Source organism: Toxotes jaculatrix, chromosome 1 (genome assembly GCF_017976425.1).
Source record: "Toxotes jaculatrix isolate fToxJac2 chromosome 1, fToxJac2.pri, whole genome shotgun sequence".
Taxonomy (NCBI): Eukaryota; Metazoa; Chordata; class Actinopteri; family Toxotidae; genus Toxotes; species Toxotes jaculatrix.
Window position 1 is genome coordinate 27,961,719 of NC_054394.1, and position 14,273 is coordinate 27,975,991.

The window sequence follows — 14,273 nt, forward strand, 5'->3', positions numbered from 1 at the left end:
CCTCAAGGAATGCTTTCAGAGTATGAATACATTGACTGGCTATTGCTATAGAAATGCCACAGAGAGAAAGTCTCCAGCATTGGATAATGCATTCATGTGATAATATTAAACGAAACAGGAGGTCAAAAAAAAACTAAACGACAAAGTTTCTTTAACTACTTCCATCGTTCTTAAAGTCAAAACATCTCGGCCACTTTGAAGACAGCTGCCTTGTTGTAAACGACCTTGTGTATGTATTTCCAATTAAGAGTGGCATCAAGATAAAGAATGGCATCGTGACAATCACTTTACAAAGACATCCAGCGTCTTACTTTGAGATTCACATCACTACAACAAAAGGCATCCGTTTCAGCTGCACGTCAGTACAAGCGGCGGTGCCATCCTGTGATGTTGTTTTAGTGTTCCTGGTGGTGTTTGTGCACATAAGAACACGGATGTATTTTAATGGATTTGGAGCAGAGATTTTCCACTTGCCTGTCTTTAACAGTATCCTGGAAGTAGGTAATCCCAAAACCCCGCATTCATCCTCCAGGGACTTTCATAAAGCTCATTAAATCAGTGTTAATCCAAACACCTGTCATCAAATGCTAATTTGCTAAACATGCCGGGCAGGTTGTTTGGTATAACTTATTTAACATCAGAGGTGACTTTTGTGAATACAACTCCAGACGGCCGGTGCACAAATTCGCTGTGAATTCTAATGTCAAGCTTATAGATTCAGATCTGTAATTCAGATATGAAATGTCCCCGTCACCTCCACAGTACCCCACCTCAATTTGTGTGTTTACATTAAAGAGTGTTAAAAGTGTTACTATGCCCCTATTAGACCGATTATGAGATTAGAGACACATTAGAATGCATCCCTAATCCCACCAGTCAAGTCAGGACAGTAAGCAAGGCAAAGAAACGCTCTGAAACACAGGATCCGTGTGAACGTACAACATTGAGTCTGTGCTTAGACACACACCATCACAACCTTGTCATGGTAACAACATGCCAGGTAGCATTTTTCATAGTGATTTCTTCTACACGCCTGCTAATTGCAGCTGCTGGGATGTAATTTCACTCCGTGTCAGCACAACATGCTTGTATGTTGTATGTCACAGGTAAGTGCACGGGGTGTGTAGTGTGTGTTGTTTTGCATGCACGTGACCTTGCATGTTTCACGTATATATCAAAGTCTGCGGGACTTGCATTTTTATAAACTACAGTTCTCTCCCTTTTCTGTTTTGGTGTGCGGGAGCTTCAGCACTCCTGGGGAAACGGTGCTTTGCAGCCAAATTGACATTCACTGGAGTGTGCCACCCTCCTGTCATTTTGTCAACACCATCACTGTGTGGAGCTCAGCCAAGCAAGACATCTGACAGACAGGCAAATGGGAGTGGTGGACTTCAGCAACATAACACCCTCTCGCTGCCCTCTCTGTGTCCAGTGGTGAGGTTCAATGCACATACATACACACACAAAAGAAGAAAGGCCATATTTTGCAACCTGGACTTCATCTTTGCTCTCTGGTAGTTTGCCGTTGTCTTGGAAAAAAAAAAAAAAAGAGAAAAAAAAAAAAAATCAGCAAGTGGGTGAACTGCATGAGTGAGTTTCCATTTGTTGGCCAACTAAAAATTGATTGGCAAGTGACAATACCCCCTTAATCCTGGAGGCATCATCCCGAGATCATTGTTTCGGAGCCAGAAAATATGACCAGATGTGCTATAGAATGTTTACAGTTTTACTTTTTGCAATGCCAGGCTCACAAAAAAGATGCTTTTTCAGTCTATTTGGAGACTTGCCAATCTATTAAAATGCCACATTGCTAATTTAATGCCATAAAATGTACAATAAAATAAAATTTCAACAAAGGCAGAAAATATAGCTCTAATTTAAACCTGGCATTAGTTTCACAGTGGCCACAAGCTCCTTCAAATCGTGGCTCCTCTGACCAAAGCCTGTGGATTAATGACATCTCTGACACTTCACATTTCCACAGGACACCCATTTTTCTTTTGCAGTGAATAAGCAGGAGTCTCAAAAGTGCCATCAAATGCTGAGGTCTGCAGGCATAAAATCCTCAATCAAAATATAAAACAAAAACATTTATGAGATGAACTGCCACCGTGGGCACTACGGAACGGCTTCTCTGTGTTAAATGCCGCATGTCACCGCTGAAATCCTCCCCTTCTACATACACACTGAACAACACACTTATCAGTCAGGTGTCATGGCAAAACACTGGAAAAACAGGGCGATAGGGGACTCGAATGTAACCAGCACTTGTCAGCCAAGATGGATCCTGACACCAGAATATGCTCAGGAAATGATTAGATAAAAATAACAGAATCCGCCTGGGCGTCTTCGAGGAGGTGTGCTGGCGGCTGATAAAGGATTCAGATTTATGTAGCTTTCACCAAAAGAAGCAGATATTATGTTTCGAGAAAAATGGTACATGGGAGCTTGGCTGTGATGTACACTATACCCAGCAGAGAGCACACAACAAATATGGAGGGGTTAATAAAAGACAGGAAATGAAAAACAGCGCCAGTTTGGCTGGTCCATGTGATAACTCTGGAAATCAATTCCATCTCTTGAACATTTGCTTTGTTTGTCCTTGAATATTGACAGTGCATCTCTGTCAGACAGTGTTTTTCTGACATGCACATACACTAGAATACATTGTGCAACAAACCTCGAGCGCCTTTGTAGACACTGCAGGTGATTTGTATATTAGAGGACAAAGTAATCAAGTGGGCAACTCACATCAAAGATGTTTTGTTGAATTACACTGAAGACCACCGACAGCTGTGGTAAATTCTGACACTCTTCCAGTTCCCGCTCTCAACACTGATCAGACTTCAATTACTCAACGACATGCCTACACAAAGGCTTACACTTAGTCCAGCGTACTGCACCAAATTAATTTCAGATTTGCTTTAGTCTCAACTGCAATAACCTATTAGGGACAAGTGTCCCAAAAGAGCTTCACATGGCCCACAACTGTTCAGAAGCCAAGCTGTACCCAGCAGAGCCTAGTCTGATGGCTGATGCTGCTGGCTTGAGACAGACTGCTCTGAAATAATTCCAACAGGGGGACGGGGAAACAGATCACCCTGAATGCTGTAAGAGAGCCCAACCCGCCCCTCAATACTGTGCTGTGTTCACACTGCGGCTGTATGTGGCAGGTTTTGGTGCTTGTTCACTTGTTCACATTTGAGTATATTACGTTCAGAAAAATGAAGTAGAAAGGTTGTGGAACCATTTTATGCTGAAAAAAGGAGTTTCATCGTGGTTTAACATGGTTCCCATGTATCACGTTGAAGAGAATGAGGCTGAACATGTTCTGAGAATAAAGCAGGAAGTGTTATGCAATCTGTTTAAATGTGATGGACATATACTGTACATTTTTTTTTCTGAACTTGTGAAGAGATGAAGACTGAAAATACAGAGGAAGAAACTATATAATTTTACCCTTTAGCACTTTAGCTGTGTGTGGTTCATAATCCTGTGGGAACAGGATGCTACTGGATACAAAAGGAATATTTCTGCATCACACGTCTGAAAGCAGACCAAGAGAACGGTTTAAGACAATGTTCTGAGCAGGTGTTTGTGTATTTCTGTTCTTCCTAAGAAAAAAAAAAAAGAAATTCATTCAAGACTGTGACCCTGAATTCATAGCACAGCTGTTTGACTGGCCCACATTATTGTGCACAGGTGTTCCTGGTATTGTGCCCAGCACTTTAGCTAGAATAGATTTCGTGTCAGTTCTCCCTTTGTTTACTTTAGCACTTATTATAATTGAGGTCTTTGTACATTTCTAATCATTCTTCAGATTTTAAGTCTCCAGGCATCTTTTGTTGTTAACAACAAGCAACCGAGTCTTTTTCCTTAAATTCCACTCAAACCATCAATACGATAATTCTAATCTGGAAGCCATGGCCAAGCATTAAAAGTACATGCATGTTTACTTGGGTGTTTACTTGGGTGCTTACTGCTAGTGTGTACTAAACAAGAGTGAAGGATGTTTTTCAGAGATGAAAGTCAGCTTTGAACGAATGACACATCTTTCAAATGCTGTTGTGACTTTTAAAATGAAGATAAATCAGAACAGGTTTTAATGTAAATGATGGGAAATGAAGAGCAGCAATTAATGAATAAGCCTTTACAAGGCAGAGCCGTCTCAATAGACAACAGCATAACTAGAGCACAGACGAATGCTGTGACACGGTAAATATATTGATAAAAAGGGCAAACCACTGAGCTCTGCCTGTGTTTTTCTTACATAATCTAACCATTTTGTGTGGACCTGCATTATTTATGACCCTCATCTTTTGCTCCTGCCAAAACCAATATGTCCACATTTTCTGATCCCTCTGATATTTTGTGAGTAATGCCTCTGAGCACTTTGGTTCATTCCATAGTGAACCAATTATGGGCCATTAAACAGCAGAAAAGAATGAAACTGGGGAATGGATAGATTGCTGGTGGCAGCTTAATGATTAGAAAAGTAGTCTGTGACAGAGAGCTGAATCCCAAGAAAGGCTGAGAAAATCAGGGTGGGCAAGGTGAACATGTAACCACCACCCCACCCACCCCATCCCATTTCCATCTCTTGATAACTTCTGTAGAGATAGTCTTGAGAAAGCACTAAACTTACTGCTTCAGTGGAGCTGTTCAGTAGAAGACCATGTGATCTGTGAAGGGCAGTTCCCCAATAGGAAAGAGTGTAACTTTATGAATGTGAAAGATGCTGTTGCTGAGAAAGACAATGTCTGCTTAGCAACTACTCTCTGGATAAATAAAGGTGAAAGAAACAATGGAAGCCTGGAGGAAAGGAAACAAGAAAATAAGTCAAACAGCAGGTAAGTGTTTCATCTCCCTCCGACGGAATGACATTTATGTGTGATAAACCCAGTGTACTGTAGTTATTGTAATTAATGAATTCCCAAGAGGATTCCTATGTTAAGGACTTGTGGCAGAGAAAATGTCTTAATGAATCTGCTCATCAGGAGTTTATTTACACAAGATTATTTACAAGATTCAACTGTAATATGTAAAAAAAAAAAAAAAAAGAGTGTTTGCCGAGCTTAAACTGTCCAGGATCAAATTAAAATGTTTTGTTGGGGTTTTTTTGCCAGCCTATAGGCAAACTATTTAGATCTGTTTCTGTTAACATCATTTTAACGTTAGTCATTTTAAGATTCTTCTGTTTACACCCAATGAAAATACAATCCAGCAATTGAATTATTCAGCATAAATACAAAAAAAGTCTTTATAAATACAGTAGTAGTATGATCAACATAAAAGAGCAGCTACAAAGATTAAGATAAATAAAACAAACCCCATGATAATTATGTATTTCTTTTAGATTTTTTTTTTTTAAGTTTAAGCAGTAACTCTCATTTTTAAAGCAAAAATCCTCAAAAAAAAAAAAAAATTCTCTGGTTCCAGCTTCTTCAACATGAGGATTTGCTGCTTTTCTCAGTTTGATATCATTGTAAACTCAGCGTCTTTGGCTTTCGGATAATCGTCTGGACAAAACAAGAAATTTCATGGACTCTGGGGAAATGTGAAAGGCGATTCTCACTATTTCACACTATTTGACTCACCAGTCGCAGCCCTAATAGCAATCACCTGAAAATACACTTCACTGTCATGTGAACTGATACAGATGTCACCTGTCTCGGGGGCTCACTGCACATTGCAAAAATGAATGTCCAAACTGAAGAACTGGTATAGAAAGTGCAAATAAAAAGCAGAGGCCTTATTTGGACTCCAACACAGATGTCAGAATCAAAATGAATTAAAACCTATACAAAACATGGAAGATAAATTCACTTTGACTTAAATCTAATGCCATGACTGATATCTACAATACATTACAGAGCATTTGAAGGGCCCTGAGCATCGGTCTACATTCATGAGCAAGTGACTGAGCCATTTGCCTTTGGTTTCGGGGGGAACTGACTCATAGCTGTTAACAACAATCCAATGAAAGAAGAACAGAGGCAGTTTATATGTGGTGTCACTGAGACGAAGGATGGTGCCCAGCTTTTGTTTATTATGGATAGCCTACACATCTTGCACTTCACTGTAAAACAAAAAGCCAAGCCTTTCACCAATGACTCATCACTGAAAGAACACAAGCATCATGTTTACAGGGACTGAGCAATTAAGTGCCTGCCAATTACAACAGTGACTGTGACAAGCGAGCGCTAATATCTATACTGACAGCAGTGGAATCAAGCGCTGGCTGATACCGCAACAAAGATTTACATCCCAACTGAAGCCTCCTTATAAAGCAGCTATAATCTATATTTTTACAATAACAATAAATGAAATGAAAACGTGAAAGGGGACAAACCTACAGGAAATTTTCTCCCAAATCTGCAGCTCCCCTCGGCTTTACGGAGCTTTATAGAGTTTCAGCGCATTGGTTAGCTCTCGTTTACAGTTTTGGTTCACTCTCACGGCATCCCACCCCCACGGCATCATTTTCAGGAGCAGCGGGCAGCTATTTTCACCAAAAAGCTCTAAAAAGCCACTGTACACTGTAACTGCTCAGAACCAAACAACAGACAGAAAAAGTTAGAGACTTGCTGGTGAACATAGTGGAGCATTTAGCAGCTAAAGAGTCAGATATGACCCTCAGGAGTTGGTAGGGACCAAAAACAGAGATAAAAGATGAATATTTGACTTACATACACCAGGTAGAAGCAAACATGATCTGAAATGAGTTTATATTTTGCTCTGTAACTGTAATAACTTGACTCGACTTGAGATTCTTAGGATACTAATGATGTACACTTGTGATCTACTTGTCTGTGAACCCTTAATTCCCAAAAGTCCAATTTTGGACAACTTTAAAGCTGCACTAATCAAAATTTTGTTTTTATAATGGTTCAAATGACAATGTGTAATCTGAAAGATGTTAGTAGTTATAACCAGAGCAGAGATTTATCAGCAAACTACGCAGTTCCCCTCGGTCCAACAAAGTGTTTCTTTGAGCTCTTTGCTTTGGATGTCCAACTCATAAACTCAGCCCTCAACACTGTTTCCAGACAACAGCGAGCAGCTGATTTGCACAAAAAAATCTCAACCTCTTTTTCTCAATTGTGCTTTTGGATTTATAATCCACAGGAATGGATAGCAATCTGTGCCTACAGATTTGTAAACCGTGCTCACAAATGACTTCTTTATTCAGGTTTTGGAGTGAAAGGCAAAATAAATACAGCCTTACATGATGAAAGCTGAGAAACGTTCAATGCAAAACACAATATTGCATTTATCTACCCTTAAATCTAAATAAATTGGATTTTCTTGGCGGATGCAGCTCCGTAATATCTTCCATTCTCTGTCCTCTGAAGAAAGAAGTCGTTTGCAAATCTGTGGACACGGTTTACAGATCTGTGGGCATGGACAGCAAATCCATGCACATGGAGTCTGAATCTGAGAGCACCCTTTTTTAATGTTGTGCGCAGATTTATACACCGAGAATACAAATTTACACATGGCTCTTTTTTATCCTCAGCTGACCCTTGGGGAACTCCATAGAAGTGCATTCATCTGTGAGCGCTAAAGTGATGCGACTCCATTCTCTGCTGACAAGAATGCCAAGGCATGTTTATGAATTGAGAGGAATGATAATTCTGTCTTAATTCTGCTAAGATGAAGTTAATTGCAGGTCAGATACTTTTCACTAAGTAAAGCCAGTAATATACAATCTGTGATCATTCCCTCAATCATATCACCGCAGCCCTCCTTGTCTTTACACAAAGCAAATATTCAGTTTCTTGTATGCCACATTAGAGGATAATGCTATTCAATGATAAAACGTTGTGTTCCAGGAAGCGCGATAACAAGTAATCTATGACACAGACTTCCAGGGTTTGAAGAATAAACACTGCTGTCGTTGTTTCCAATGTCTTCTGAGCACAGCACAGTACCTGAAATGAGGTCTTGAATATAAAACGTCTGGCTACTCTTCAGCCTGCACTGATCATAGTCCCTTTAATTACTTTCCATTTGCAGGAGCCACCCAAGGTTGTGTTTATTGTAGCCCACACCACTGCTGTCATGTGGCCAGTGTGGTTGCCATGGTGTGACCACTATGCCATGTCCTTTGAATTTCAATTATCATTCACAGTCTGCTGAGGACATTACCGGGTTGTACAAATATATTTTTTTCTCATCTTGAGGACTCAAACCCCACCCCTTAAAGTCATCTCTGTAATCACGTCGCTGCAATAAATGTCATTTGATGGCAGGAATACCATTGTGAATGGGAGATCAAGCTAATTTTTTCTCCATGTATATTTTATGTTGCATGGGTGCAATTTGTTACGCAGACCAGTGCTGCACATTAAAAGTCACTCAGAGGTTTCCCCTGCACGGTAATTGAACAGATGCCCATCTTGTGAGGTGCGCCATCCAGGCACTTTAACCACTTCTCACCAAACTGCTGCTCTGCAAACCACATAAACGTTTATGCGACGGTGTCATCTCAAACACGCCAGGCTTCTGCGATGTCCTTCAGTATAAATAAAGCACCAGTTAATTTAGATAACGATGGAGATCTCAGTCAATAACAATCGAGACAAATGGCAACACAGCCGAGCACGCCGCACTTATTTAGGTAACTTATTTACTCAAAATAGTTGCTCTTTCATCATCCAAGTGCTAAACAATGCCCATGGATAAGAGGAGGACTGGTTCCACTTAGTCATTATCCTGCTAACCGCTTGTAGTCCATCAATGTATAGATTGACATTACCATCTCCGCCTGGTCAATAGTTAGGTCTAATTCTACATCTGCTCCACACTTGACCTCAAGTCAATTCTCACCTTCCCAATGTGTCAATGTTTGTGAACACACTGACTCTGTAAGCTGCGAGTTTCATCTTTACATTTTAAATTGCAAAGCAAATCAAAATTCAGACAGTGGGTGCTTGTCAATGAGATATCATGGGGAGTTTCTCTCTGCTGCTGTACATCTTGATTGAATTAATTCATTGTCACTTGTAAGAAAGTATTGATCGGATGTAAATGATGATCTGTGGAATGTTTTCAACTCAGTAAACATGTGACAGATTGGGCAAAGAAGGCATCTGCTGGTCTGATGAATGAATAGGAGGCTGAGCATCGTTCAGCAGTCTTGCGGCTACATAATCCACAGAGAGAAAAGAGCTGAACAGACAGTGAGATGCTGCTTTCTCCTTACAAACAGTTCCTATGACAAAAAAAACTGTACAAATACTGACCAGTTTCCTCACACATGAAGCTGATCATTTTAATTCACATTTGGTTTGACTGCTCAAAGTCTCAAGAATCAGTACAACATGCTGTTATTCCAAAAGGTTATCATGACCCTGGTGAACAATCATCATGCAGCACTGTTTTCATGTCTGACCCTCTGTGACATTAAAGGGAGACTCCATTTCATTTACAGTATTCTCATATCCACAGGCAGATGTTAAGATATAAAGCACCGCGACTGCGTGTCTGCACTCCATGTATAATCCAAGGCTCTCTGTAGTCCTTTTAATTGCCGTCCAAAATACTCATAAATATTTGATGTTGTGGAGATCCCACCAGATATCACCGTTTCCAAGAAGAGTCTGCTAAGGTAAGAGACATCAAAGATAGTGTCAAGAAAATGTGTCAAATATGTTTCAAGAAATTCTCTGAAAGGGAATATTTGAATGTGTACAAAGGTGGAGCCGTTTGATCTGCAGAAAGAAAAAAGAAAACACAGCCAAATGCAAAACAGCAGTCTTACTATAGCCGCCTTGCAACCCTGACCTAGAGGTGGATAGTCATATCTCATGGGACTAGTGTCAATGCAGCCTTGTCTTCTGCCTAAGTACCAATTGATTTTTGCAATGACACATAGCCCTGCACCGCCATTATGTGGCCTGAGTAACCCACTCAATTCATTAAAATCAAATCCTTCTTAATCAAGCTCTCATAAGAGCAGGGACGGGAACCTAAATAATCAATTTTACAAATTTTACAATAATGAGAAGAAAGAATATTCTATATTATTTAAAATAATGTTCAAAATTGTGAATTCTTGTATCATAAAATGTTTATATTTTTTTGGGAATGCATAGCCATGTTTTAGCAGCCATAATAAAACTGAGGAAGCTTAGAAGATGCCTTTTAGATTTTAGACTATAAAACAGAATTAAGCATCAAGCAAAGGCTTAAAAAATGCTGCCATCATACATAAAAATTGAAATAGTTCCTTTTTCATTAATTCTCATTCCTTAAGGCGACTCCATCAGGTCACACAATGGGAGGTTACAGTTAACATATGAAATGGATTCCCACACGCACCACTGATGTGATGATAGTGAATCAAGCAAAGCGAGGCAGAGCAATATGTAGACTAGACAGCTCAAGTCACAATTCATTTTGCTGCAGCTGATACACCTCACAGTCGCTCTCCTCTCTGTTACACTATTACAACAAAAAATGAGGATGTCACAAACGATAAGCCTTGTTTGGGACCCATGACCTCCACAGTAACAACAAAAATATGACAGGTGTTTGAAGAACCAATCAGCTCAAGAAAGGTTCTGAGTGCCAGCTAGATCAAAAGCAAAATCTGACTCCTGTATTATATTATTCCCTGGCATTGCTTGTGGTTTTGATGACCAGCAAAGAAAGAGAAAAAAAAAATATCTGAAAGATTTTAAGCTTGATGTAAGGTACATCAAAAAAAGAGGAGTATAAATCGATGCTTTTTAACAAAATCTGCCCATGTTAGCGATAAAATAAAACCAATTTCAAGAGCTTTATGTTAAATGCATCTCTGCCAACTGTTACTGCCTCAGTCGAACCACTCTAGGGCACCGTTAGATCAAAAGACAACAGAAGGATAATACACTTGCTAATTACCACTGACTATTAAAAGCATAGCTAATTCTGCATATTTGACAGAGATAAAACACAGTAGACAAAACACGTCAACCTCTGCTGGAGGAGCGGAACGATGGCGGGGCGGACAGGTGTTGGGGATCAACTACTTTCCCTTTTCAGTGGTGACCTTTAATTGAATCCATTCATGAACGGCTGTAGTGATGACAAATTTCTATAAATATAAAATAACCTTTAGCTGTCCTTTTCATTAAAATTTAAAACCACAGTCATTTGAAGATAAACGTATCCATTTTGCAGTGTGAATAATAAACTTCATTGTAGATCTTGGAAACAGTAGTTTGAAGAAAAAAAAAAAGAAACTTAATGCCCAGTTATAAAGTCTTGCGTCAAATCATGACAACTGAGAAAACTCATATCACAATTAAATACAACACAAGAGTTCAATTAACACCTCTCTAACACAATGTCTATGAAACTGATCAGCTTCGAACTGGCAGAGTTTATTTAAAGACTGTTCAGTATTACAGCCTAAATATACTGAAAGGGATCTAATTTGTATAGAGTTTGTGTAACAGATGAAGTAGTTGAAAAAAATTGTTTCACTAACTTTAAATCAAAGCCCATTTAGTATTGAAATTCCACTATATTGACTTTTTTTTTCCTGCCCACCAATTACAGCACAAATTACATTATAAGATTAGCTGGTCATAGCTTGTGCTTGCTCTGGGCAAAGCAGGCAGATGTGGCACTGCAGATCAACTGAGAACCTGGTGGATGTTTAGTTCTATTTCCTTATGCTATGAAACAAGTGACGGTTCAGTAGGTCACTGCTGAGGTATCACCTTTGCCTGGAAGACCCCTCTGCATTTAACAAATGCAGCCTTCTGAGCACATAATTTCTTTACGCTGAGTTTAGAAACAAACTATCTAATAAAACACTGATTATATCCGTGTGTTCTGGTAATTACTTTTCATGGCATTCCCCCTCAAGAGGTAGCGTATAATCTGTGCTGACCTGCCAAATTACCACTGTAATGCCTCCGTCTCCAATTAGCACCTAAAAGATCACCTCGGAGGCTGATGATGGCACGCACTATTTGAGAAATATACCCTGAGAGACAAACCGTATTTTTATAAATCAAATATAAGCAAGAGTATTATTCATTTCATAAGCATAAAAATTAGCTAAACAAGTCAATTTATATGCATAATAAAAATAAAAAATGAAAAAGATGGTGAATAAAACAGACAGAATGCTTCCAAAACTGTTCCCTGAAGGTTATTTATGCATTTGCCTTATGTGAACATTTAAATTATAGGTGTGTTAAAGGCTGTGCGAGTGCTTAATTTGCTGACTACTAAATGCTAGAGGTTAATACATCAATACTGCCCCTAGTTATATGACTCATACATCATCAGTGTACCTCTCTGGTATTGACAAATATGTTGGAAGTGGGCAATAACCTTGAGTTCTTTCTCTACAAATCTCTCTCTAATGCAACTCCTAAGGCATAAGGCATAATTCACATGGTAGCCATTCGTGTGTTTGGCATCGCAGCACAAAAAAATGTGGGTATTTGTCTTTTTAGTTCATAAAAACAAAAACAAAACACTGACTTCAAAACCATTGTTCTCCCTGTGCATGCATTCCTCAGCTACCGCATTCAACTAATTCACCGAGAGAAGATGAAAACAGTATTGAAATGTTTTTGGGCACTGAAGAGAAAAAGGAAAGGCAAGTTTTATAATGCATGCCTTCCTGCGTGTGATGTCTCCATGGTATAGTCAAAGCCCTGAATTTCCTCTCACGGCTCTCATTAAGGCAGTGGTGTCAGGCACTGGCAGAGAAGAAGGATGATTTTATCAATGATTTAATTAATCATCAAAACTCCCCCTCTTCACACATTTCTCTCTTATTCATTCTTCTTGCCCATCACTCCTCCTTCAGCTTCTTCCAAAGCCTTATATCGCACTCACGCAGATAGAAACACACACACACACACACACAGACGCACACACCTGCTCTTTTTCCGAGACACTGCAACACAAGTAGCCTTGTCCTTTCTCTCAGTTCCCCCGACTTCAACTTGCTCCCTTCCAGACCAGCAGGCAGCAAAAGTCCCAAAAAGCAATGTCACCACTATTCAGGAGGCATCGCATTCAATGAATTACCACCACAAAAGGACAACTGTCCTCAGCCTCCCCAGAACTGAGAAAAATAATAGCCGAGTTCAAAAGATAAGCTCTTCCATCCTCCTTTTAAGTCTTTCAGTCTTCAACATGCTTAGCACACAGACAGGCTCTGCCAGGATGAATTAAGGCTTCAGTATGTGGCAGGACTGAACAGACCTTCAGATTAGTAATCTAACATTGTCCATTGTATGCTTTGAACCTATACCCCTTTTGTTTCAGAGTCTCTACCAGGGTGAAACTGACAAATAAAAAAAAACACCACCTCTCCTCTTATTTCTCTCTTACCTGGTGTTGAGGCTCAAAGCTGGACAGAGAAGCAGTAAGCAAATAGCTTGGATGAATTTCATAGCTGTCTCACACTCCCGTTCCTTCTCCCTGCTCAGATGCTTTTTGCCTTTCCCCCCGTGTCTCTCTCCCCGCTCTCTAGCTCTCCCACTGGCTGCCTGGGTTTTTTAGCGCACTCTCTCTCTCACACACACACACACACGCACCCAGACACACAAGCAGCGAGGCAGACAGATGCAACACAGTGGCTCGGTGAGAGGGAGGATCTCTGGCTTTAAATAACACAGGGACACGGACTGACTTGCTAATGGAAAGGAGCGGGTGGGGCTGAAATCAAGAGAGAGATGTGGGAGTGATATGATGTCAGCGCCCGTGCAGCTTCAGCTATTGGTGAGAGGCATTCTTGTCATTGTTTTGGTGCCAGTTGTTCCTGCAATAATACACCTCTCCATTCATTTCATTCTGCCTGTTTACTCCCAAGATAGTAAGACTGGGCTGATAGGTGAAGATACAGCCACATTTGGTGGAAAGAGTGGGCAAACCAGGTCACCACTGCAAGAAAACACTCAAGGGATAAACAGTTCAGTAACAGCAAAATCACAGCTCAGATAAAGCGAGACACTAACAGATTAAAAGTTTAATTAGCTCTGTGCGTAAAACACAAAGCAAGGTCAGGTTAGTGAATGAATGCTGAAAATGAAAAGAACATCAATTAGCTTCAGTGGGGGAAAAATGCCAAACTTATTGAAATAATAAACTGTGGTGCCAAGTGCTCATTTAATTTTTCTCTCTTTGCTTTTTGTCGTTATTGGGCTTAAATGTTTTTTTCACTTGCTTTCCAGGTAAATACCGTGTCCAATCACAAAGACAGAAATTAACAAATTTTGTTAAAATCGAGCTGCCACTGGCTAAACTGAAATCGT

At 39.9% G+C, this 14,273-nt stretch overlaps 1 protein-coding gene across 1 annotated transcript in view; it reads right to left on the reverse strand.

The window, feature by feature from the left end:
* Positions 1 to 13,476, reverse strand: part of luzp2 (leucine zipper protein 2) — a 128,667-nt gene extending 115,191 nt beyond the window's left edge. The window contains exon 1 of the mRNA XM_041040308.1: positions 13,351 to 13,476. Within this exon, the coding sequence (XP_040896242.1) occupies positions 13,351 to 13,412 (62 nt within the window). The 5' untranslated portion in view covers positions 13,413 to 13,476. The remainder of the gene's footprint in view (positions 1 to 13,350) is intronic.
* Between the last annotated feature and the right edge of the window lie 797 nt (positions 13,477 to 14,273).